Here is a 27147-nt window from a genome sequence, read left to right on the forward strand (position 1 = left end):
GTGATGGTGGTTCCCACGACCAAACCCGTTAAAAACCACGGAAATGTTCCAATAACGTTTATCAGTCCTCACCTTTCAACAGTGAAGGCGGTGATGGAGCAGGATGACACATTGATGCCCAGATATTGCAAGTAGGTGATCCCCAGGCAACCGGCGTGTCCGAATACCCAGGTACCTGTGAGACTGTCTGAAATGTTGGGAAGTCCTGCTGCTACCAAAACTGTCAGGTCAGCTACTGCCAAGCTCACCAGGTAACAATTGGTAGGTGTCCTCATGTAGCGTGTCGTCAGGACCACAAGAACCACCATAATGTTTCCCACAATGCCGACACCACACACAAGCAGGACCAAAAACACAGACACTGTCTTGTACTCCAGGGATTGGGAAATGGTAATACTGGGGCTAAGAGAAATGTTGGTTGGGGTGTCAACTCTGGAGCTCACGTTGTCAGTCATGTTTACTAAATAGCTGTCCGGTCTATCTCTCCAATTGTGAGTCAATCCAATCCTGGAATCATTTGATTAAAATTAATGGGTGAGGGACATGTTCTTTCCCCCTGCATTGTTGGCTTCGATTCTTAGTTTGTGCCAGTTGATTTACCAGAATGGCAACCCATTCATTACAACAAACTCATTATCTTCTTTAGCCTGCCATTGCTTTGATTATCTGGTTTAATGAAAAACAAAGAGAAACTGTCCTTCTTTTGTGGTCTTTTGCATTTCCTTCAGTATTTTTCTCACTCTGCTGTTCTAAACTAATGGAGAACAACAGAATAAGAGTAGAGTTACAAATCTGACGTTGAAGGTGATTGTCTCTGGATTTTCTGGCCACCGACGTGCTCCAAATCAGTCCCCTATAAATGGAAAGAAAATAGAAGAAAGAGAATAGTATCATTTGTCAGTAGAGGGAACAATGATGTTACCAACTTTAAAGTGTGGAGCAAAATGATGAGAAAAGACATTTATTTTGAAATGTCTACATTAAAAAGAGATAAATTGTTGCCCAGTGATATTCAAATCACCTATTCTTAAAAATTCACATCAGTTTATTCATTCATTCATTCATTTTCTACCGCTTATCCTCATGAGGGTCGCAGGGGGTGCTGGAGCCTATCCCAGCTGTCTTCAGGCAAGAGGCGGCGTACACCCTGGACTGGTCGCCAGCCAATCACAGGGCACATATAGACAAACAACCATTCACACTCACATTCATACCTATGGACAATTTGGAGTCGCCAATTAACCTAGCATGTTTTTGGAATGTGGGAGGAAACCGGAGTACCCGGAGAAAACCCACGCATGCACGGGGAGAACATGCAAACTACCACCGAGGGGTGGAATTGAACCCTGGTCTCCTAGCTGTGAGGTCTGCACGCTAACCACTCTACCACCGTGCAGCCCAGCATCTGTTTATTCATTCATTCATTCATTTTCGACTGCTTTTTCCTCACGATGGTCGCGGGGGGTGCTGGAGCCTATCCCAGCTGTCTTTGGGCAGGGTACACCCTAGACTGGTCGCCAGCCAATCACAGGCCACATATAGACAAACAACCATTCACACTCACATTCATACCTATGGACAATTTGGAGTCGCCAATTAACCTAACATGTTTTTGGAAAACCTGGAGAAAACCCACGCATGCACGGAGATGGCCAAGGGTGGAATTGAACCCTGGTCTCCTAGCTGTGAGGTCAACGCGCTAACCACCATGCAGCCCAGCATCAGTTTATTAAAGCTCTAAATTCTTAGGTTTATTTTGACATTGTGCATCCCGCTGAAAATTAATTAATCATTGTGCAACACCACCAAACTGAAGGAGGCATACGTTGCTCCCCTGGCTCATCTCTCAGACAGACCACAAGCACATATTCCCTCCTGAGGGCTGCCTCTAATAAATTGAGGTGGACATGAAATGAAAAGTAATTTACTTCAAATATTCTGCCATTAAGAAGGCTGCATCGGTGGAAAAAAAAGAAACAAATTGCTGACCGTCTGCATCTTTCTATCTCCTTGCAATGATATTCCCATATACCTCTCATCAAAAATTCAAGCTGACGTGTCTTCCTTGCGTGTTATCCATCATTCCATTAGGTGTGCCACTTAGCTTGAGCAAGGTAGCAACGAAATGGAGCCTTTAGTAGCTGACTCGGTGTGAGAGGCAAAATACACCCTGGACAGATCACTCGTCAATCACAGGGCTGACATGTAAACAGAAAAGCATATGGATCTATGAATTGGATGGATTATCGGGATCGGGATCGGCAGCGTAAAATCCTGATCGGAACATCTCTATTTTCTATGTCCGTGTTCTTTGTTAGTAAAAACTGATCTTTTCGAAAATTCCAACTTCAGTGAACGCATGTGGATGGCGAAAACAGAGCTTTTGGCTTGTTGCTGACAGACAACATAACAATTATTTGCCGTTATTTCCACATTGGATAGATATTATTTAATATGTGGAATGGCAAACATTACACTGTGCACATGTGATGGAATCCACGGAGGACCCATGGAACGCTCATGTGGTCTGTGTGTATGCTTAGACACTTGGAAAAGTACAGGGAACAATGCTCATTGCAAGGTACTTGAACTGTACACCAAACACAGTCCAGAAACAGTAATTCATTCATTCGCGGGGGTGCTGGAGCCTATCCCAGCTGTCTTTGGGCGAGAGGCAGGGTACACCCTGGACTGGTGGCCAGCCAATTACAGGGCACATATAGACAAACAACCATTCACACTCACATTCATACCTATGGACAATTTGGAGTCGCCAATTAACCTAGCATGTTTTTGGAATGTGGGAGGAAACCGGAGTATCCAGAGAAAACCCACGCATGCACGGGGAGAACATGTAAACTCCACACAAAGATGGCCGAGGGTGGAATTGAACCCTGGTCTCGTAGCTGTGAGGTCTGCGCACTAACCACTCGACCGCAGTGCCGCCAGAAACAGTAATAAAGCATTAAAAAAAAAGCCAGAGCACTAGCGACCTTTCCATCTCAGTAATGAGACCCCTACACTGCTAGATTATTACTTTCATTTTCAGAGACTTAGCGACCTGCTAGTTATGTGTACTGTTAAAGAGTTTCACAATTTCGGAACGTCTGTGAATGCAGGTCCTGTGTGTGCGTGAGGGACAGCTGCTTCCCAGTGAGGACAGCTGAGTTTGCTGATGTTGTTTTGGCTGCCACCGATAGTAGCTTGTTCTATTTTTGCAATAAACCAGATTGTTGATCGACCACCTCCTTGTCATCCTTACAATGTCCGGGTATACATAATAATTAGAGTTTCAACAATAAATAAATTAATCTGTAACACTTTGAAATAAGGTACACAAAATTACACTAATTAATGAGGAATTAATCTATCTTAGTTCTTTAGTCACTCCTTGGTAACTCAGTAACTACTCTACTCATTAGTTCCTCAGTAAGTACAGTATTTTTGTGCATCTTATTTTATAGAGACACCCATTAATCAATGGTTAATCGATTACCCAATTAATCAACAACTATTTTGGTAATCGATTAATCATTTTTGATCATTCATTCATTCATTCATTTTCTAACGCTTATCATCACAAGGTTCGCGGGGGTGCTGGAGCCTATCCCAGCTGTTTTCGGGCAAGAGGCGGGGTACACCCTGGACTGGTCGCCAGCCAATCACAGGGCACATATAGACAAACCACCATTCACACTCACATTCATACCTAGGGACAATTTGGAGTCGCCAATTAACCTAGCATGTTTTTGGAATGTGGGAGGAAACCGGAGTACCGGAGATGCAAACTCCACACAGAGATGGCCGAGGGTGGAATTGAACCCTTGTATCCTAGCTGTGAGGTCTGTGTGCTAACCACTCGTCCACCGTGCAGCCCTGTTTTTTATCTAAATATGTAAATATCCTCAGATATTTCCGCTCCTCAAATGTGAATATTCTTTAAGTTCCTTAGTCATCCATAAAAGCAAAACTATTATTGTTGTGTTTTAGCCAAAACATGATATCCACACAAACTGCATCAGCTTTGACTTTGGAAAACAGTCATGAGTATTTTTGCCTCTTTTCTGATATGTTACAGACCCGTCAAAGTCCAAAAACTTATCATATTCTTAAAAAGAGTTGACAAAATGTCAATGTTTTTGACAGCAACCTTACCCCCAAAGACATCAGCTATCAGAAACTGAGTGACCTCCGCAGTGGTATTATTCCTATGCACCCTTTGCCATACATACACTAGGGAGAAATAAATCAGAAGGCGAGATAAGCAGTGAAAATATATGTGATGAAATGTCAAGCCGCCCTTGTAAAAGCATCAAGCATCAAATGCTGTGTGAAAAAAAGCAGATGTTATACAGGCTATTCAAACCTGCACATGAGTAGACTCAACCAATCAATGAAACGGCTGCATATCACAGGAATAATAACATGTTTTGTCTTTCTCACATTAATTTAATCATTTATCAGTCAAATCTTTGTCATGCAAAACGATTGCTGAACTTCTCTTAATTTAACATTGCAGAAAAAAGTTATTTACCTTGTGCGTTCCTGAAACGTGTCATCTTGATATTAAATCCTTGCAAAGAGTTCCATCTCTCGTCGGGAATTCAAACTCTTATTCTTCACCCACGTGTGTCTGCTTGCTGGTGGGAGCTCGGATAACATTCCAATGAAGCACATTCAGCCGTTCACCTGCTGCGTAAGCCGGTGTCCTGCTTCGTCACTAGAAGATCCGTCATCACTCAGTGCTCCCGGTGGGCGGATCGATCCAAATATTGGTATTATGATACCGATGGCGGTATTAGTATCGTGTCGGTACTGAGTTTTTTTTGTTGTTGTTGTTTAGGTCACATGATCAATTGTAGTGGATCCTCACGCATTCCCATTCAAATTCCCATCCCCTCAAATTTGCAGATTTTAGTAAAAAAAAAAAAAAAAGACAGACCATTATTTTCACAAAAATCATATCATTCATCTTAAATTGGTAATAATTTATAAATCTGCTACATAATACATGAATGTGCACATTGTACACTTTTTTTGAGTTGGGATTTTGCACTTTATTCTGCGTCCCTGAACGCACCCCAGTTGCTGGGATATGTAAAAGTGAAACTTATACAGCATATAACTTCAGAACTTCATTCATTAGTGGTGAGTACTTATAATTTTTAGCATTTAAAGTGTGTTTAATACGTATTGACGAGAGGGAATGGAAGGTTGTGATGTGGAATTTAATGTCATAACTACAACAGTCTTATTGCAAATGTTGATCCAAAATTGGAGGACAACATGACTGTCGAGCAAGCAGGATGGTTTGGCGTGGAGGGGGAGCGAGTTGTTTATTAAAAATAAACATTTTACAAATTAAATAATTTAAATTAATGATTTGGTTGCATTCCATTAAAATCAACCAAGCGTAATACATTATTATTATTATTATTATTATTATTATTATTATTATTATTATTATTATTATTATTATTATTATTATTATTATTATTATTATTATTATTATTAATGTCTCGTTGACAATAACAACAATAACAATAGGAGATTATTTTGGTTTTTAACTGTAATATAAACTGACATGGTATAGGTACACGTATGAAAAGTACCAGCAACTTTAAACAACAGCAGGTTTTAGATATATTGGGTAGATTTATAAACATGTTTTGTTTCTTAGAAAGGATTTGGTCCTTTTTAGCTAATTTTGATTGATAGAATTTGTGACTGGTGCAATATCGATGCATAACACAACATCCCATTGTTTCAAGAGCTCTACTTGACATTTTGAGCTGGTTTGTTGTGCGGTAAATAAAAATGGAGTACTACTGCCATCTAGTGACAATTTGATGATAGTGTAGAATTATAAGAAACCTTGCGACTACAGTACGTGCTGTAATTGTAAAATTATAAAACCGTGTTTTGTGTTAATATGTTTAGCTTTCTAGAACGGACCAATTGGATTTACATGATTTCTATTTGGGGCAATTGATTCGGTGAGAGTATGTTTCGGTTAGAGTCGGACCTTCCGGAAGTAATAACTATAACCGAGGTTCCACTTGGTATACTACGAAGTGTTTAAACATTGTAATAGTTTGGGTGATATTTGCAATTGTTTTAGCTCTTTTATGAAAATAATAAAATGACAAGTCTTCGAGCACCTTTGTTATATCGACAAATTCGCAACATGTAACATTTGACATATGGTCACTCGTCTTAACTGAACAGAACCTATTCTATTTTTTAAATGACTGCGGCATACCGTACAATGAGTCAATTCAGGCACAATCCCACAGAATATTGGCAATATTGGCAACTTGATTCTTTTAAAATACACAATTGTCATTCACTTCATTATAACTCGTACACAATCTAACTATGCCATTTAAAATTAAAACTTAGTAACCCGAGTATCAACAACTCTGAATTGGATTTTCCGGCGCGGTCTTTTTGCGTTTCCACGGCGTGTCTTTATGACGTCACCTAACGGCCACCCTCGCTGTGCGGAGCGGGGTGTTTTATTTTCTCCACCATACCTGTTAATTAAACGCTACATGAGGAATTATCGATTACAAACACAAGTACAGTGTGAAAGGCTAGCTGTTAACGCAACGGCGCCGTGTTTAAAGAGCTCCGGCCAGCAAGGTGAATTGCAGCCAGGGCTTGTTAGTAGTTAGCAGGATGTTGCTAACGCTGTTAGCTTACATTCGGGGCAGTAATTCATTGTTTGTGAATTACTGCAGATGCTGCCAGTGTAACCTTGACGCTTAAGTGATTATGGACGCAACTGCAGACATTTAAGATATCCGAGTTATTCGATGATTTATGAAAGGTAGTTCTTATTGATCGATGGTTAGCTTGCTGTCTTAGCTCCCTCGCGTCGTGGGCCTTGTTGCAGACTAGCACGACCCGGCTATTAGCATGGTTACCAGTCAATGACCCTGCAGGTGTTTACGTACTTTGGAGTTTTGTCTAATACTGTACATACAAGTAGGTATATTATGGTGTCACTATGTAGTGTACGTTTGACTTAAGATGCCTTAGACTCAAGCCTAAAAACTCAGCTAACTTGCTAATGCTAAGGGGAGGTTTTACTTTAAGCGTAAGGCAGATCTTGCGACAATTCGTGTGGTCTTTTACAAGCACAGTGGTGTTGATAATCAGCAACCAATCGAGTTTTTTTATCTTAGCATATATTATTTTCAATAAGTAATTTTCTAAGTCAGTTTTCAAGTATTTGCCACAGTCAATTTGATATGGTTCATTTGGGTGTCACATTCACACCATTGCTAAGAAAATGTTAAGAGACAGAGTTAATTTTAAGGCATGTTTTTATATTCAACTACAGACAATTGCTTGTTGATATTAAGTTGTCTCTGTTACTCTGATTACAGTAAAATCTCACAATGGATACGCCTGAAAGCCCTACCCAGTCGCCTCAGTCTCCATTGGAGAAGGATCTTTCTGACAGTGAGCTACTGGATTCTCCGGAGGAAGAGGATAGGGTCATCTCAGACAGTGAAATACTCTATGAAGAGAATGGAGATTTGGCTGATGCGGATGAGGAGGAGGATACAGTGGAAATCAGAGCAGGAGGTCTGACATTACAGGAAGTGGGAGAAGATGATGAGGTTGTGCCTGATTTTGTTTCTGAGCCGGAGGACGAGGAACCTGTAGCTGAAGCTTCTGTAATGGGGCAGGATAATGAGACCATTGTGCTGATGGAAGGGGATGATGATGATGATGACGACGATAGGGCACAAGCTGGTGACTTGGATGGAGAGGATGATGTGGAAGGAGAGGACGTAGATGATCAAGTAATTTACACCCCTCAGTCTCCAGACTCCGAGCCAGAACAAGGCAGGAATATCATCACTAAGAAAGACAGAGATGTATCGCAAGCTTATGGAAACTGCAGAACTGTGTCAGGAGAGACTGGTGTAAAGGGGGAGGAGGAGGATGATGATGATGATGAACAGGTAAACAGCACTGCAGATGAGGAAGAAATTTTGACTCTTCGAGCGGGGAGAGCTGCTGTCGTGAGAGAGATTAAGGAAGACTCTGCGTCAGTTTCTCGAGAGCTGGATGAACATGAACTGGATTATGATGAGGAGGTCCCAGAGGAGCCCAACATCCCAACACATGAGGATGAGGAAGATGATGCAAAAGCCTTAGAAGAGGAGGACCGTGATGACAAGATTTTAAAGAGTGAGAAGAAACCTATCCTTCCCCCGTCTCCCAAAGATGGCGAAACTAGAAAGACCGAAGACTCCAAAGTGCGCCGTGATTCATTCAGGGACAAGAGGAAAGAGGATGATGGAGAGATTGATGAAGGCGAGATTGATGTAAGTATTAATGGTTCTGGTCGCCTCGCTTTATATATGTTGGATGCATGCCAGTGGTTATGTTTCTGTTGGAAATATTTTAAGGAAAAGTAGAAATGGTTAAAAGTGCAGCTGCAAATTCTGCAAAACACATGAGTCAGTATTATCTTACTTAGAAAAATAGGACAAAATTAAGGTCCTGGATTGGCCCAGCCAGTTTCCAAACCTCAACCAATGAGATCACGCAATCAATCAACGACAGCATCAATTATTGATGTACTGCACTGCATATGTACAGTATCATATTTGTTCAGTAATGATGTGGCAGCAAACCTGCCAACATTTTTTTGTAAGTGTCACAAATCACTACTACGCATTTTGTTGCACTTTTACGGTTCCTATTTTTTTAGTTCAGTCTCTGCATTTAACATGATGTGCGCTTCCAAAAAAAAATCCTTCATCTGCGGCAACACAAAAAAAGCTAGGGTTATTAAAGCTAGGGTTGCTCATGTTGTAGTACATTGTAGTATGCGACTCATTCAAGGAGTGGACATCCCACCTCCATGAACACCTTCCTCGTCAGATTTCAGCTATACTTGTATATTTACTGTGTCGAAGCATTGATCAGTTCCACTTTTGCAAAACAGGAGGCGTTCATTGTTTGTTTGGTGGGCACAATGTCCCTCAAAGCCACAAATCACTACCTGAAGCGGTCATGTGGTACTGCCAGCCAGTGACACAAGCCTCAAAGCCTCTGCATCTCATAACATCACTCACTGCCCTCAATTTATTGGTTTGAAGGTGTAAGTCAAGCTCATTGATGCTATTGCTTGCAAACGGGAGAGAATCTAATGCAAGTTATTTTGCTTTTGGGGTCTCCATCCTTTTGCTTTTACAAAATGAAAATGGCCAAATGCTTTTTTTTTTTTGTGGAACATTAACAAAATGTTGGTATCCGCAACTCACATCTTGTATTAAAACATCAACAACAAAAAGTCCATCTGCATTTTGTATTTCAACATTCATTTGTAGAGCCCTATGATTACCATGTTAACGGAATCACGGAATTGGCTGATGAAAAATAAAATGCGGAATCCTATAGAAATTGACTTAATGTGAACGAAATGCTGCGATTGTGAGGAGAAGGAACATTTGTGTGTGGAAGTATTTCCCCAGCAGATGGCTCAATCCTGGCGGAATCGCATCACAAACACGAACCCGCTCCGTCCTAGCCGAGTTGGCTAAACAGGCCAATGATGTAGTGCATCAATAAGGACTTTTGCATTTACTTAATGGCCATGTATTCACTAACCCAAAAAGCACACACTCTAGGCTGGTAAAATAAGTGTAAAATGTAAACAAGTGGAATTCTAAAAAAAAAAAAAAAAAAAGTAAACGGAATGAAATTTGGAAACATTTCTTTCTAGTGTATCCCACATTATTAACTAAAAACATGAATGAAAACAAAGCTCTTGGGTGCCTTGCGGTTGTAGGTGGCTGCCTGGGTCCCATGTTGGTGACCCCTGCTAGTATTGACCATGCAGTGGCACAATGCCATTTGACTGGTAACGACAAGCTCATCATTGCTTATCATTTACATGGTTACAATGTAAATGTCAGCCAAGGTGTACAGATAGTGCTAAATTAAAAAAAAATATATATATATAGCGTTGGATATTTCTGTGATAGCCTGCCACAGATGAATGTATGGGAAATACTGATATTCTTCATCCCGACTGATTGTTGTTGCCAACTGATCCACTTGTTCAAATTTGAGATTGGTGATCTACTGTTGACATCGCCCCTAATGGCCAGATTCGATCACCTGCACTACTGCATATGCAAATTGCTTTTTTGTACAGGCCTCTGGTGACCAACTACAAAAAACAAGTAGGGTTTCCTCGAAGTACTAAGTCAGGTTTTGCTGAAGGATGAAGTATTCTTTTTCCTTTTCATTCATAGCCGTGGGTTAATTCATTTTAATGAATCTCTCTGTTACAATACACCTACAATTAACATTCTGGACTGGTTATGTCTTTGTAAGGTGGTGTCCTTAGAAATAATTAGCAGGGAAGCATATCATTTTTCCCCCAAAGTGGTTGAAAGAGTATGTTGTGAATTTTGATGTTTTTTTTGTTTTATGTGTATACATGTACAGGATGATGATTTGGAGGAGGGAGAGGTGAAAGATCCCACGGATAGGAAGATCAGACCACGTCCTATTTGCAGGTTCTTCATCAAAGGTATGTGATGGGGAAACAGACTGCTGTTTAATTGGGGTTGGTGGAATGTTTTACACTGGAAACCGGGGTTGGAAATTGAATGTTTGGCCATATTTTTGCCTGGTAGCTTTCTGTCATTATGAGAGTTAATTTGTGAATATTTAAAGAATTGGAATTTAAAGATTTTACTTGAGATGACCAGGTCATATCATTTGGAATTCTCATTATAGAAAATCTGAATGCACTTGCACTCAATAACATCAGTTGAAAATATATTAAACACAGAGGCATGAAAATCAAGTGTCTGCATCAGGATATATTCTATCTGACTATGACTATCTATTTTCATGCAAACAAGATCTGTTGTGTTTCACCAGGAAATTGTACTTGGGGTATGAACTGTCGGTTTATCCACCCTGGCGTCAATGACAAAGGGAACTATTCCCTCATCAGTAAACAGGACCTCTTTTCACCAAATGGAGCACAACCTGCAGGACCCCTCCCACTTCTACCCACCAACCCCTGGGTATGTCTCTATCACTGAATTGTTTCGTGCTGGTAAAACTCATTTTCAGTGGTCAAGGTTTAGTCATAAAGCACATTTAAAAACAGATCAAATAAAATGCTAGAAAATTGTATAAAATAACCAAAGTAGAGGTTTAAATAGAATAAAAACATTAACAAGTAGAACAACAAACATTTAATACAATAAAATAAACAAAGAAAAAAAATATTGTCCAAATTATCTTTTTTTTTTAAGCCAGCGAGTGAGCAGTTTTGATTTGTCTTTCCATCTTTCAGGCTGCACCTGCTGTAGAGGAGCTCCCTCCACCACCTCCTCCTGTCGAACCTCCTGTGGAAAGTGCATGGGAGAGAGGCCTCAGGCATGCCAAAGAGGTATTTTCCTCACAGCTGGAAAAATGTTTACTTGCGAGCTGTCAGGTGACATGCATGTTTTGACCCTAAATGTCCATCAAACCATACATTCGCCTACTCTTACCCAACTCTGCTGTGTTACGGAAGGTCAGACTTCCCAGTCACCAGCCACCTAGATATTGAAAGATGGGTTTTGGTCCATATCACCCAGACCTACTGTCTGTTGGTTTGAATGCACTGGTTATTTTTTTTTATCTTTCTTTATCTTTATATCGGATTTCACAAAAAGGTTATTCAAAATACCACTCAGACCCCATTAGCACCCATTTGCAAGAAGCACTCTGCCACATAGACAAAAGGGTGGTGCTTTTTCTCTTACATATTTGTAATTAGTGAGTGCTTGTTGTTGTTGTTTTAACACTGCATTATCACATTCACATTTGAGCTCAAATCAAGTGAACCTGTGTTCACACTTGACCAAAGGCTGTTTGATCCAGTTAAGCACAAATGTGAACAGAAATGTTGACTTAACTGCTTTCACTTACATTACATTTTATACTTTACATACGTTACAGTTTTGGCAAATATGTTTTTTTGTGTGTCCTTGTAGATGTTGAAGAAGGCCACCATCCGTAAGGAGCAGGAGCCAGACTTTGAGGAGAAGCGTTTTAATGTGACTATTGGAGAGGATGAGAGGGAATTTGACAAAGAAAATGATTTCTTCAGGGAACGCAGCTATCGCATCATCAGAGAGTATGGCTTATTAGAAATCAGAATGCTCTGGTCCTTCACATGTAACAGTTATGCATGTTTAAAGTGTAATTTAATATCGCCAAGATCGTGGTTCTATATTGGCTAATATATTTTCCTTTTCCAAATGATTTCCATGATTAATGTATTTTTCAATGATGATGAGATGCAACAAAGTTGTTAAAATTAATCTCAATTATGAGTACATTGAAGTACAGTTAATATCAAGTAAACAATGACATGTTTTAATTTATTAATTTGTGAATTGTTCTTTCAGTGAAATGGACTTACGTGAGCCAATATATGGGTAAGCCCTGACTCTGTATAAACCTTCATCATCCCACATGGTGTTGTCAGTCACCAGAAGGCTTGAGCCACAATTGAACCTTAAAGTCTGAAGTAAATGTTCCTGTTGATTTTCTTAACGTTTTTGCTGTTTGCTCTGCAGTGATGCATATGCTGAACCATACTATGATTATGAAATGGAGGCCCTATGGCGAGGTGGGCAGTATGAAAACTTCAGAGTGCAGTATACAGAAGCCCCTCTTCCTTACCATTATAGTGTAAGTCATTCATACAATTGTACTTAGAGTACAGACTTTTGCGCTGCAGTCGGAAACAATTGCATTATAGTCTATGGTGCATGTGGGCATGTAATTGTGTAGGTATTCGTTCGTCACCCAAAAAACACCCATGGCTGCATTGTTTGCACTCAGTTGCACACTTGATTCATACACTGAGGCAGCAAGTGTGAAGCAATGTACCACATTTATACTTAATAAAGACAATAACCCTTGAAAGAAATAAGATTACTGTTGTTGAACCACAAATGCGCTTGGGTATACCGGGGTGTCCTGCTATTGATTAACATGTTTATTCTCTCAATCTCACAGGAGCGTGAACGAGAAAGGGACCCTCGAGAGCGGCACCGAGATCGAGAGCGGGAGAGAGATCACCGTGAGAGGGAGCGCCGACAGAGGGAACGAGAGCGGGAGAGAGAGCGGGAGAGGGAGAAGGAGAGATTGAGGCGGAAAGAGGAGTGGGAGAGAGACAGGATGAAGCGCGATGACAAGGAGAGGCCGAAGATGCGTCCTCCTCGAGACATCCGAGAGAAGAAAGATGAAAACAAACTCAAACCACAGTCACCTTTAATTCTGCCACCTAAGTAAGTCAAATTTCAATGATTGACTTCTCACCTTCATATACATAAGCACTGCAAAATGTGTCCAGCCCTTGTAATCTGTTACAGATGTCTAAATGGGGAGAGGCGATTGATGAAAATAACCAATATATGACTAAATTCTAATGTAAAAAAAAATTCTATTTTATATTAGTTTTGAGGGCAGACGTTTTTATATAAACTTATGTTTTGTTTAGATTTTTGCTGGGTAATATAGCGACCTTGACGGGCTATTTTGTAGGTGAAGTCGAGCCAGTAGAAAGACCCTAAACTGATTCTTCAATTTGACCCCATTCATTGTTTGATTCTTTTGTTTCATATTTTATTACTTTTTTAGTTGTGATAACTATAACTATGTATGCCCCATGTGTGACTTGTCCATCTCTTAGGCTAGGGGTCAGCAACCTTTAGCATCAAAAGAGCTATTTTGCCTCTTCCAGTAAAGAAAAATAGTCAGGACGTCTACTTTGAAAGACTTTAAACAGAACTATGTGGACTTTTTTTTTGAGTCATTTCCGCATTTGTGTAAAATTAAAAAGAAATGAAACCAACTTTAACATAAAGCCCATCAAAGTTCACAAATCTGCATGCATATATCAATATGCACATATCAATGTATATGTGAAAAATCAATTATTTTTTTAATGAAAATAACTAGTTTGGTGATATGGATTAGAAACACCGCTTGAATTTGAGAGTGATACTACAAAAATATATTTTACACTTTTGTCTGTCAAGATTGATTCGTGATTGATTGTAAATTAAAGCGGGAAAAACAATTCAAGGGTAACCATGGATGCACAGACAACATCGACTACATTGAACACATCCTTGTTACCTGTCAATCAATTATTTCATTTCACAAGCCCTGAAAGACTAAATGCGCTGTTAATTACTTTGGGGCTAAAAATAGCTCGGAAGATTCTATTTTTAGCACTAGTGTGCTATTAAGTTGAGTCATCTGTTTGCGCTTCCAATCACCCCTGTGGAATTTGTCATGTACAAGAAGTCATTTTCTTTCTTTAAACAGATGCCCTCTCATGTGCTGAGCATGACATAATCTCGTCCACTTGCCTAATTAATTCTTCCTCGTTTTTGGTTCATTATTTTGTTTGAAGCATATTATAGTAGGCAAACAAAATATTAAAAAAAAAACAATTGTATCGCTTTCATTGAATACTCAAATCTGAAATCGAACAGTGGGGAATTACCCCTTATGTTTTCATTTCCGCCTGTCAATATTTACATTCACGCTTGTTGAAATCTTTACCCGAAAATAACGTCAGATATTTGAGTAGTTTTTCTTAATAAACTGAAATCAAGAAACCTCTCTGTCCTTTGGATATTGGATGAAATCACTCTGATTTGTAAAAACTAATTAATGTTGTCCCCTCAAGACTGATTATTTTTGGCAAAGGCAAGATATGCTGCTTTATCTGTTCTCTCACTGGAAAATAAGCACTGGGGTTTCCCCTCGGATATTTTTGAAGCCGTGGTGGTGAGCTGCATGGGAGGTGGACAGTCACCTTTGCATTGCATAAAAAAAAAAATCAAAACCATCTGCGCATTTTCTAAATGGTAAATGCCATATGATGTATTTTAAAATGACAGTTGTAGTCTACACTTTAGTGGTTAATTTATTTCTGTCACTTTCCAGATAATTCTGCACCTAACTAGATGTCTTACACCCTTTCAGCAGACCATTGGAACCCCCCACAAAGAAAGATCTTGTTCCAGTAATGAGACAACCAGATGAATGGAAGGACCCTTGGCGTCGATCAAAATCCCCCCGGAGAAGAGCTGGACTGGGTTCCCCACCACGAGGTCGTCGGAGAAATAGGCATTCGGGTTCTTCTGTTTCTCTGTCAAACTCTTCCAGGTAGGAAATTGGTGTATTTATGATGAAAGGTTGTCAAACAAATGACTTTGAAATGTGGAAATCGCTCATTTATTTTTTTGCCATTTACAATTAATGATCTTGCGCTTCTTCTTCTTAACGTTTTGAGTTGTGGATCTATGTAGTATTGATACTGTATACTTTATACTGTATGTATATTTTTAATAGGCATTTCATTAATTGTGGGTGTCTACTATCAATATTCTGTGTTGCAGGTCTTCATCTCACTCATCATCCTACACAGGCTCTGGATCATCTCGTTCCCGCAGCCGCTCCTCCTCATTCAGCTCCTACTCCAGCCACTCTTCCCATCGCAGTTCGTTCAGTGGGAGCCGCTCTAGGTGTGTTTGTTTTTCCACTACTTGTATCTCACTTATAGTGGGTATTTTGTTTTTTATTACAGTTTTTAAACTTGCAAACCTGTTGAAATCCACGCACAATCTTTGACTACCATAATTTAACTGGCTTGTAAGCCGCACCCACTAAATCTAGAGAGGAAAAAAAAGGTTTGTACATATATAAGACGTACCTGGACTATAAACCGCAGCGTCAGCTTTTCATGTGGCCGTCTCCAATGTCTCACCATACTGTACATTAATGCTAAGCTTCCACAGAGCAGCCATGTTTTATTGTCTTTAACTTGAAAACTGCATCATATCCATTTCTTTGCGTGTTTTCTATGATGTAAGATTGTGACAACCGGGACGTCGCTGTGCGTGTGCAGAACATGTCTACATCCGTGCAACCCTCTATGATGAAGAGTGTATGTGCACAACACGTCTATATTCTTGTTCAGTAGGTGGCGGTATGCACCTAAATGTTGGTTACGATGCGTCATAAACAAAAACAACAACTCTTGTACATCCGGTCGGCGATTTTTCAGCAGTCAGTGTTAGATGGATATTAGGGATGAGCCGGATACTTCCACCTACCCCCCCCACTGTCCAATACTGTCAGGACGTAACTCTACCTGCACTTCATCATGCACAAGAGTTTGCCCAACAAACGTCTGGAGCCAGGCAAGAACCTGACAAAACATTTCTACGTCAGCAATCTAAAAGAATATAAAAGCATAATTGTGTCCTGTCAGATCATAAGCTTGTGTCCCAAATTTAACTTTTTTTTATTCTTCAATCAGGTCAAGATCATTCTCCACATCTCCCTCGCCGACTCCAGCGGCACCAAGGAATGCCAAAAACAAGCCAGACCTTCCTCCCGTGCTTGCTAAAGGGTAAATAATTTTGTTCAAATCATACTTTACTTTTATTATTACCCCGGTGCCTGGTTATTATTCCCTGTAACAGCTGAATTTTGATTAGGACAACATTTTTTTTTGTCATTATCAACTTTTGGAATCTTTGCATCAAGTAGATGTAGCCAACATTTTCAACATTCATGAGATAACAGGGTTTCCCCTATGATTTTTTTCAAGCTGCATGGGATAATAATAATAATGTCAACATTGGGGTTGTTTTCACAGGCTTAAACAACAAATGCATTAAATGACTTTAAATAGCTTTCTCTCTGCCTTTTCTTCCTCTCCGTAACTGTCCCAATCGGGCAGACAGGCCACAGCAGTGCATGTTTTTCATTATCTGTGTGTGGCTGCCAATATCTGTTCTCCACTTTTTTTTTGCTGTCGGAGCACAAGAGCGAGGAGGGGGCTTAATGTCATATGACCCACACTCCCTTTTTTTCATATAAAAAAATAATAATTTCCAAGGTGTGACGTCTTTCATTTTACCGTTTTACTCTGGAACCCCTGAACTATGACATCACGCAGTTTAAGACGTCCAGTATTCTTGGCAATAATGAGCTGAAGCTATCATTTCACAGCACCAGCGTATTTCCCCTTCAAGTTGTCCATCGCTAAGGTGCTCCCGTGATTTTGAAGGTGTCATCCTACAAACTTGGCAGTATATTTAATGAATATACATAACACATAAAGCCACATAAAACTGTGCTTTTCGTAACTGATCCGCTCACTTCATTGCCTTCCTTTGTGTTCACTTTGTAATTCAATTCTTAAAAACACAAAGGTTTTGTTTGTTAATATAGCCAATCTGTTTGACAAATCATTGTCAGCCATGTGCAGCATGTTTTAAAAATCTGAATTTCTCATAATCTTAGATTGCCATTGAAGCAAGCTACTGCGCCGCCTCCACGCAGGGATAAGCCTCCCATAAAGAAAGCCCAGAGTCCGCCACCTGGCGGAGCAGTTGGCAAGCCTGTAAAGCCCTTGGCAGAGGGTGGAAAGCCTCCCATCAATCTTCGGGAGTCCGGAGGGATGGTTATTGGTGGAAGTGGTGGAATGGGTAGACATCTTCCTTCACGGGAACCTGTTAAACCTCCCAACCAGAGGGAAGGAAGGCAGAAAGAGCGGCAACAGCATCCTCCTCGGAGGTAAGTGTGGATAGTTTCAATTTGAAGCCAATAGGAATCCAAAGCCAAAGGATTTTGTCACTGCCCTACACACAAAATGATATAATTTTAAAGCTTAAAATCTCCCTAAATGTAATGCTTGTACAGTACATTCTTCAGAACAATGTTGGAGCCAGCTGCATAAAACCTGCATAATTTTCATTATACTGCATACCCAAGTGACGACACCAGAGCTGTACAATTTTAATAATGTTTGTTTCCGAGTAGGGCTCCAAAGACATTTCAGCCTCCAGAGCCACGGGCGCACAGGTGTGTGACGTACCAACGTTATATTTTGAAAGTATTGCGCCAAATTGGCCCAAGTGTTGCATTTGTTGTTGTTTTTTTTTGTTGTTTTTTTAATGAAATATCCAATTAAAATCCAACTGTTCACTTAGATGTAAATATTGCTCTTTGACGCTGAAAAAGAACGCTTTGTATTTCAATTTAAGGTTTTTGTAAATCAGCATTCATGAAAAGAAAATTCAAGAACCAAAAGTTATATATACATTTCTATATAAGTTAGCTAGTTATGCTTCTTTGTAGAGAGTCTTCTGGACTAGGGAAAACATGGGTTAGCAAGACCAGGGGTGGGCAAATATTTTGACTCGTGGGCCGCGTTGAGTTAACAAAATTGTCCGGGCGGCCAGAACATATATTTTACACACACACACACACACACACACACACTATTTTATGCTTGTAGTTTTCCTTGAATTATTTGTCTAATTTTATCTTTAAAAATATATACATATATCAGCTGTGTGTTCTCATGTCCCTTTTTTCAGGAGCACTTTAAACATCAGACCACATCAAACTATGTAATTGAATTTCACAGTTTTGTTGTTTTTTTACTAAATAAGACATCCGACTTTCAATTCATGTTGCCAGTTTGTATGTTTAAAAGTTGAAATACTTAGAAAGCAACTGGCGGGCCGGATTCAAACTTGGTGGGCTGCATGTGGGCCCCCAGGCCGTAGTTTGCCCACCCCTGTCTTAGACGCTTCCCCACCCGAAAACCACCAACTCACCCACAAGGCTCTCACTCCGCCCCCACCCAGTCAGAGATGGCTGCCCCACCACTCCTTGCTCTGACATCCACCCCCACTTCCCTGGCAAACATTGCAGCAAGATTCCAACGAACTGCCATCGCTAAAATTCTTGCCCTCTTTGTCAGTAACCTACGTAAAATAGTTAGTTTTACTTAGTGTTGACAAACGTGCCAGGAGATCCCATGTTTATTTCAGTAACATTCACTCATGTGTGACTTGTTGATGCTCATTTGCGTCACTTCCCGAGTGTATCACACTCGCATTACGCAGATAAAAGCGGCACTTTTTGGTAATGGGAGCAACTACATAGATTTGAATCTTAACAAAACAAAAATGTCTTGACACAGATCTGACTTTGTAGGCCTGTTTTCTTTCTTGTAACATGTGATAATAGAAAGTGCAATAATGTTTTACCTAACAATGAATGATTACAGTAATAGAGCTAATGTAAGCCTAATGACTTAGTGTGTATACCGTGTGTTAGGACCGGTGTCCAAGGTCCCCTCCTCCTATTCACCATGTTCCCCATTTTTTTCTTGACTGTTCCTTCTTGCCTTTAGGCGGACAGTAAGCGGGAGTGTTAGTGGAAGTGGTAGCAGTTACTCTGGTTCAAGCTCCAGGTCCAGGTCCTCTTCAAATTCCCTGTCACATTCACGTTCCGGATCCAGAAAATCGAGGTACATGAACACTTTGGTTTAATTTATTTTGAACATGCATGCAAGTTGCATTGGAATACATCACATAGTACAATTCACACTTCCACATGTCCTAAAAGGAGTAGGAAGAAGCTTATTTAATCATATCCCCATATATTTCACACTGTCAATACATTTGTACACTTCCTGTGTTTTGAAATGTAATCTTTGCCAATTTTAGATACATTGGAAAATGATAAGGCTGTATGTGGTGAAAGATGTTTGTAGTTACTGTAAATTGTCACACACATTAAAAATAAATAATAAATATAAAATAACTGATTCATGGGTTAATAGTTTACCAAACTAAAATAACTAAAAACGTGCAGTGTAAACACTGCTTTACTGTCACCTGTCTTCCTGTTCTGATCCTATCATCCAAATGTGATCACCAGAAAGACCACACTTAACAGTGGTAACAAGTGACAACATACATGACTGCCTATTAATTTGAGTTACAAACGTTTAAAAAATATACCGTATTTTCTGGACTATAAGTCGCTCCGGAGTATAAGTCACACAAGGCCAAAAATGCATAATTAGGTGGAAAAAAACATAAGTCACACTGGGGTATAAGTTGCATTTTTTGTGGGTAATTTATTTCTTTTATGTAACGGCAACAGTTTTTCATTTATAAGTTGCAGGAACAGCCAACTTATGAAAAAAAGTGCAACTTATAGTCCGGAAAATACGGTATATATATCTACGATGTTCTCTGTTTGACTATTTTTGTTTTAATTTAATTAATTCTCTAATCTTTCTTGCTTCCATGGGCTTGCTGTTGGGAAACCTTCCAGAAAGTCCAGGTAAGATTATTTGAGATGTGACAAATGGAAGTGTTTTCCTGCAATGTGCCCGAGTTGAGCAATGCGCAAATGCCCGGGCTCCAGACTGACGTCGGCGTGTACCTGATGCCCCTAATGAGGCCTTCCAGACGATAGGGACAGAATCAGGGTGATTAGAGAGGACGGTTGTCGTATATTGTTTAAGTATTTATAAGTAATGCAGTGAAAATGAGAGGAAATGTATTTACTTTGCCAGTTGATTTTGGTTTCTGGCCTAAATTTTCTGCTAGCGCTTCTAAAAAGTTTATTAGGGGCCACTGTGCTTAAAAACGTTGGTCTGGAGCCCTGGATGCTTGTCATTTTCACACCACTGTGATGCGGGTATTGCTAACCTGTTTCCTCTTTCTGCAGGTCTCTGAGTGTGAGCAGTGTGTCATCTGTGTCGTCAGCATCTTCAAGCAGCAGTTCCGTGCGCAGTGCAGACTCTGAGGACATGTATGCCGACCTAGCAAGCCCGGTGTCTTCAGCCAGCACTCGTTCCCCCACACCAGGTCACCCTCGTAAAGAGAGAGCGGCGCCGCCCCGGGAGCGACCTCCACAGAACCGAGAAAAAAACAGGAATCAGTGTGCAGGTGGAATCCAACACATGCAGTCACACTAAACAAGCTGATTTAAAAAAAAATGTTTAATCAGCTCTTATGTTCTCCGTTACCACAGAGAGACCCTTAAAGAAAGATGAACCCTTAAGAGAAGATCGCAGAAAGGGGAACCCATCTCTTGGTCCACCGAGAGGAGGCAACCCAATGTCCAGGCCAGTTCCTGGAAGTAGAGGTGGTCACCCTGCACACCACCCTGCACACCACCACACACACCATCCTACACACCATCCTGCACACCACCTTGGTGGGACTATGCAGCCCCCTGGAAACTATGGAGGCTCAGGTTCCCATAAAGATATCAAACTCACGCTTCTAAATAAGGTTAGTTGCACAGATGCTCGATATTGCCATTTTATCCGTTATGGTTTATTTCAATGTGGTGGCTTTCCCACAACAGGGCGATAAGGGCAGTAGAAAGAGGTACCTCCCCTCCGACAACCGACCCGGTTCCCCCCTCAGCAAGAGAATGGCCATGTCTCCAGACAGAGGTGAGTAACATTCTAAAGTTCAGTTTCCACAGGCTCGTTTGGGTCGAGCTCATTATTGTGGACCACTCTGCATCCTGGTGGGTGTGGTCATGTTGACAAGCTTTGGAAACACTGGAGGACAACAAAACAAATGCACACAGTACACTCATAGCACCAATCTGCGGGCATTTATTTATAATTACCATTCAGCACACCAGCGTATTAACTCCTCCCACACCTAATTAATCAACAGGTTTGTTCTTGGTTGGACAGAATACAAGAGTGCATTTCACACATTTTTTCCTATCAGATCATTAACCATTTACATACCAAAAATAAAATATTAGCTACCATATCCACAGTTGGACAATAATGAAGAGTTATTTTTCCAGCACTCAGTACAGATCAGATTAGTACAGGCTTTCATGTGCAGTCGTTGATCCAGTCCAGAATCTTTGTGTCTTTTCTGGCTCGTTTTTATTTCATCTTCCTCCTGTACAAAATTGATGCCCAGGAAATATTTAAGTTTTCCAAAATTTTGAATTTAACTCCCAACATTTTTTTAGTGTTTAACCATCACTCGCTGAAGATCGTCAACCCATACGATGAACGCTACCTTTTTCCTTTCCGTTTTGTTTCATGTAAACACAATAGTCTGCTGCATTTTGAACAAACCCAGCATTTTATTGATATTGTTTCTTCGCAAACTAAGAATATGAATAGCTTTTGATTTTATTACAGCACTTAAATAAATGGTAATGGTTTAATTTAATTTGAACACGCATCAGATTACAATTGAGTGCATCCCATAATCAGTTCACAGTTCCACATGTCCAAAAGGAGGAGGAAGAAGCAAAGCTTATTAAATCCTACCCCTCCATCTGGTACTTTTACAGTCAGTAACTGTTACATTTGTTCACTTCCTGCCTTTCTGATAAAATGTAATTTAAATAATTATAGGTAATAATAATTAAAAATAAAAAATAATTAAACATAATTCAATAAATATTATAATTTTAATAATTATTATAATAATATAATTTATAACCTTTTATTTAATGTTTTTCTGGTCTTGTTGATATTGCATCATCTCTCTCTTTGTTCAAAGAAACATACAAAAAATTGGATTTTCCCTGTCTTTGTAAGGTATCAACTTACAGAATCAACAGGGGATCAAATAATAGTCCCCACCTCCAACCCCACCCACTGTATATTTAATGTCTGGGGAATTATTTTGGATAGTTTGTCAATTCTGTACACGGCCACGTCTCCATTTATAGAAAGGACAAAAGTTACACATTACAGTTCTCATTACAGGTGGCAAAAATTCTGATGTCTTTTTTTTTTTACACGACAAAAACGTGGCATTTGAACAAGGTTACATTTGTATTAACACGATAGCTAACCCACAGGTCCTAGCCTGAGGACTGTCAAGATTGTTTAGCAAAGCCCATAAAAGACGGAAGTTTAATGTAGGCGTTTATATACAAATCAATGTTTTCTTATCAGTCCCCTGAGGCGAGAGGCGGGGAGGTCGTCAACTTTCCTTGTTGTAGCTTCCTTCGCTGAGTTTGGTCATTTTTTTAAAGACCTAAGTAGTGGAAATACGGTAATGGTAATGGTTTAATTTCATTTGAGCAGACATTAGATTACAATTGAATGCATCACATAATCAGTTCACAGTTCCACATGTCCAAAAGGAGTAGGAAGAAGCAAAGCTTATTAAATCCTACCCCTCCATCTGGTACTTTTACAATCAGTAACTGTTACATTTGTTCACTTCCTGCTTTCTTTATATAATTTAAGTTCTTATTTTTTTTTTATTTTTTGTCACATACCGAAATAGGAGGTGATATGAGCATCCAATGACATAATGGGTACCATAGTAAGTGTCAATATAGTGATATATATAGCACATCATGACTGGTTCAAGACTCTTCATCCTTGTATTTAGCAAACATCAACTGCTTGTATTGTTTCTTGAATTGGCTCATCGTTGTGCATTGTTTGAGGGTCTTACTCAATCCATTCCATAGTTTGATTCCACATACTGAAATGCTATGGCTTTTTAACGTAGTCCTAGCATATAAGTGTTTCAAATGTAGTTCTTCCCTGAGATCATATTTCTCCTCTCTTGTAGAGAAGTATTGGATGTCATTTTTAGATAATTGGTTATTTTCAGCCTTATGCATTATTTTAGCTGTTTGAAGATGAACTATATCGGCAAGTTGAAGTATTTGTGATTTTAGAAATAAGGAGTTAGTATGTCCTCTGTAATGTCATACTAATTGTCCAAGTGGTGACTCTTGGAGAGGTAGTGTGCATCTGGAGACGGAATGTTGTGAGGCGGGATGGATCTATGGACCTCTCACTTTTAGGTCTCCAACTACCGGTCCCTATAGTTGTCTTTTCAGAACATAAGTCGCCCAAATGGTTTGGAAAAGGCACCAGATTTAGCGAGAAAACCTCCAAGTTGGCCACACTGTGCAGATGGCAAATACATAAACGATACACCTATTTTCAACCTAAGTAAGGTTTTATGGCCAAGAATCGTGTAACACTTTCCCCAATCTCTTTTCAGCTCGTGATAAGAGGATACCAGGACGACCCCCACTATCCCCTCGAATGGATCGACACAGAGGCCAAGCAGCGCGACCAATGCCCCCCCAGGGCGACAGGTTAGTGACACTGTCAGCGCCTCAGTAGGACTAGGATTATGTAAGCCGTTACGCTGCATACATGGACGTAGTCGGGAATGACTGTTCTACGAGAAGTGTGGAAATTTCATAGTTATTTAGCACCTTGCATATACGTCATGCTTATCAGCAGCAGGTATGTTTGCTCTGGGCTCAAATGTTTGGTCTAAATGAGGAACCTGCCACAGCGGAGTGATTCACTCTGTTTGCTGATGTAATTCAGTTTTCAAGGCATTATGAATGAATGTATGAATATTCCATTATGTTGATACTCAAACGTATATGCGGTGAATAAGCAGATTCACATTAGCCACGTTTACATGAGGAGGTTTTCTCTTTCCGAAAGCAATGGTATACATGGAAAGGAATATTCCAATCGCGTGTCTACATGCGCCGCTATAATCAACCAGAATAGTCAATGGGGCATGCGCAGTAAAGCATAAACACCAACATCACGTGATACCGACTTCCTCGAGTTTTTCTTTCACTTATTGGAATAACTCCGTATTGACAGTTTTTCCTTCGTCCAGTCTTGAAATTTAGTTTGAATCCAAAACAAACTTTCCGTAGCAGTCCAGTGCCAATTGCTCGCCTCCATTTTTTTTTTTTAAATCGAAGAACGTCTCGAGCTGCGTGTTACGTCATATCTCAGCATTCGCTGAAAGAACGCACCCGGGAACAGGAAAAGATAAAGTTCAATCTTGCTAATATTTGATAATTAAGCTCGGCACATGTTTTATATAGATATGTATTTTCTTTTTTAATAAAACTGGACTTGTGAATGGCGTATAGAAGGGTTTAGATTCTGTTCCACAGATGGCGCTAATGCACACGAAAGCTGCTTCCCAACCGCCGATAAACAACAGAAGAAGAACGCAGTCTGACAACTTTCCGTTTGAGCGGGTACAAGATACCTCAATTAGGATTGGGGAAAGGAATATTCCACCCCTGTGAATCCGATTATATATTCATTCGGATTGGCACTTTTCTTTCGGAATGAGATGTATACAAAGAGACCTAGCCTTCTCCATCGCTGCCCCCACCCTCTGGAACTCTTTGCCCCATTCACTCCATGCTTGTCCCAACTTTCCCACCTTCAAAAAACAACTCAAAATCACCTGTTTAAATCCGTTTTTAATGTCTAACTTTTTATACCTGACTGCTGTGCCCCGCTCCGCCCCGCCCCACCCCGCTTTTAGCCTTGTTTTAGCTCTGAATGAATGTATGGATGTTGTATTTTAATGCATCTTTTACTCTGTTTTTATGCAACTCTATTTTTATTTCTTTTTTCTCTACTGTAAAGCATCTTTTAGTCTGAAAAGCGCTATACAAATAAAATGTATTATTTTATTATTAATGTCATGAGGCCAGCTGGGATAGGCTCCAGCACCCCCGCGACCCTCGTGAGGAAAAGCGGCAGAAAATGAATGAATGAATGTCATGAGGCCACTAACAGCGAGACTGAATAACTGTGTTCTTCTGTTTGCAGCCAAGTAGTGTATGATTATTATGATTGATGTTATTATTATGATTATACCCATTTGATTAGCTCTCAATGCCGGGGTTTTGCTTATGAATAATTGTTCTTGTTTTGCAGAAAACGTCCCCTGTCACCGCCCCCAAAATCATCTGGAAAAGGCCCTGCGGTGCAGTCTGGTAAACCTGAAGCTCCCGGCTCGGCTCCAGCTGCCGGTTCCAGCAAACCCAGCAACACACTGTCTCGCCGCGAGGAGCTCCTAAAACAGCTGAAGGCCGTAGAAGATGCCATTGCTCGTAAAAGAGCAAAGATCCCCGGCAAATAAACACGAGTGAACTCCCTCGCCTTGTTCATCCGGCCGCCCCGACTGCACGCCATTGAGAACCGAGGCAACTTTGGAGGTCGGAACTCTTTTCCCAGTGACTCCTGCTTTAGTCTGCTGCCTCCAATGGACATGCACAAATGCTGTATGGTTCTTGTGTACATGGTGTAAGTGAACAAGCGGCCTCCGTAAGAGTTTTTTCACTCCCTTATGCCCACATTCTGCTGAGTTGCTCGTGGTTGACAAACACTACAGAACACAGGCATGCTGGGAAGAAGGCAGGAATTTCTCTAATGACATTTCCGAAAGAGAAAGTGTGCTTGATCACGCTGGTCTGTCAGTGGAAAAAAAAAGAGAATAATATCTATGTTGTCCACCTGATGACTTGCAGATTTCTACATATTTAGGCTATAAATTTGACTACCCCTTGTCAATTTTCTTCTTTTGTTTTCTGTATGACGCGTTTAAGTGAACCCGGTCTGCAGGACTTCTTATTCCTTCGGAACAATCCATTGCACGTCTCTAGTGCGCCATTGAAAGTGATGCTACAGCTTGTACAGTATAGAAAACTAACTTTTTGACACTGTCACCACTTGTACAATACAAGCAAGTCATCAGGTGCTCTCTAGAGAATTATACACAACAGTGGTAATGTTTGTTTTTGTTTTTTTTTAACATAAATCTACAGCATTTTATTTTCTTGTTAGCTCTTCTCAAGTTATAAACCAATGTTTTAATTTGTGTCGTTTCTACTTAGGGGAGAGCAAGGTTGTAACGGGGACATTTAGAGACACAAAATCCTGCTTTTGTGACAAAAGCCTTCTAAATAAACTATTTTGATAAAGAGCACAGTTGGCATTTTTGTCAAGGGCCTAAACTCAGGGCCACATTTTGTGTAATCGGGGGGGTGCATTGCTGGCATGAGGCACACAGCACCAAATGTTGCCCTAAAATACAACATTGGTATTTGTTGATATGTTTGAAGGTGCTTTGTAAATTTTTCTGTTGTGAAATTATTTCTTATAACAAAAGTCAACTGGAACATTAAAAAAAAAAAAAAAATCACACCATGAATGTATAATTAGCTGGTTGCATACAGAAATATTTACTTCAAACATTTAATTACCGTTTTGTCTGAGCTATTTTTACAATACTTAGGCTATTTATAAGCCAGCTGATTAAAATGCATGTGTATTTGTGTGTGATGATTTTATTCGTCACGCGCATTGGTGTGTGTTTGTTGCCGCCAATCAAAGAGCTCACACAGCACAGGTGACACTATTGCACAAGCACTGGATATGGGCCGACTGACAGGTGATTCATT

The 27147-nt window shown here is 40.1% G+C and overlaps 2 protein-coding genes across 6 annotated transcripts in view; one reads left to right on the forward strand and one right to left on the reverse strand.

Moving 5' to 3' along the window:
- Positions 1–5341, reverse strand: part of trhr2 (thyrotropin releasing hormone receptor 2) — an 89851-nt gene extending 84510 nt beyond the window's left edge. For both annotated transcript variants that reach the window (XM_058074595.1, XM_058074594.1), the window contains exons 1-2: positions 4535–5341; positions 73–853 (exon numbers count right to left, since the gene is read on the reverse strand). In XM_058074595.1, coding sequence (XP_057930578.1) covers positions 73–455 — 383 coding nt within the window. In that variant the 5' untranslated portion in view covers positions 456–853; positions 4535–5341. The remainder of the gene's footprint in view (positions 1–72; positions 854–4534) is intronic.
- A 1115-nt stretch (positions 5342–6456) lies between these two features.
- On the forward strand, positions 6457–26667 carry zc3h18 (zinc finger CCCH-type containing 18). 4 transcript variants are annotated; one of them, XM_058076129.1, is made up of 21 exons: positions 6457–6645; positions 7395–8345; positions 10483–10567; positions 10924–11072; positions 11348–11443; positions 12033–12175; positions 12450–12479; positions 12621–12735; positions 13066–13337; positions 15049–15231; positions 15465–15590; positions 16388–16480; positions 17380–17652; positions 17899–17940; positions 19283–19399; positions 20215–20223; positions 20614–20834; positions 20920–21182; positions 21259–21349; positions 23910–24006; positions 25622–26667. In XM_058076129.1, exons 2-21 carry the CDS (start codon positions 7407–7409, stop codon positions 25824–25826), a joined length of 3549 nt encoding a protein of 1182 aa, XP_057932112.1. In that variant the 5' UTR covers positions 6457–6645; positions 7395–7406; the 3' UTR covers positions 25827–26667. The 4 variants fall into 4 exon arrangements, with proteins under 4 accessions (XP_057932112.1, XP_057932114.1, XP_057932115.1 ...); XM_058076131.1 differs by having other exon boundaries at positions 15052–15231; XM_058076130.1 differs by lacking the exon at positions 6457–6645 and adding an exon at positions 6675–6990.
- The last annotated feature ends 480 nt before the right edge of the window (positions 26668–27147 follow it).

The sequence above is a fragment of the Doryrhamphus excisus genome, chromosome 6 (assembly GCF_030265055.1).
Source record: "Doryrhamphus excisus isolate RoL2022-K1 chromosome 6, RoL_Dexc_1.0, whole genome shotgun sequence".
In the NCBI taxonomy this organism is placed as follows: domain Eukaryota; kingdom Metazoa; phylum Chordata; class Actinopteri; order Syngnathiformes; family Syngnathidae; genus Doryrhamphus; species Doryrhamphus excisus.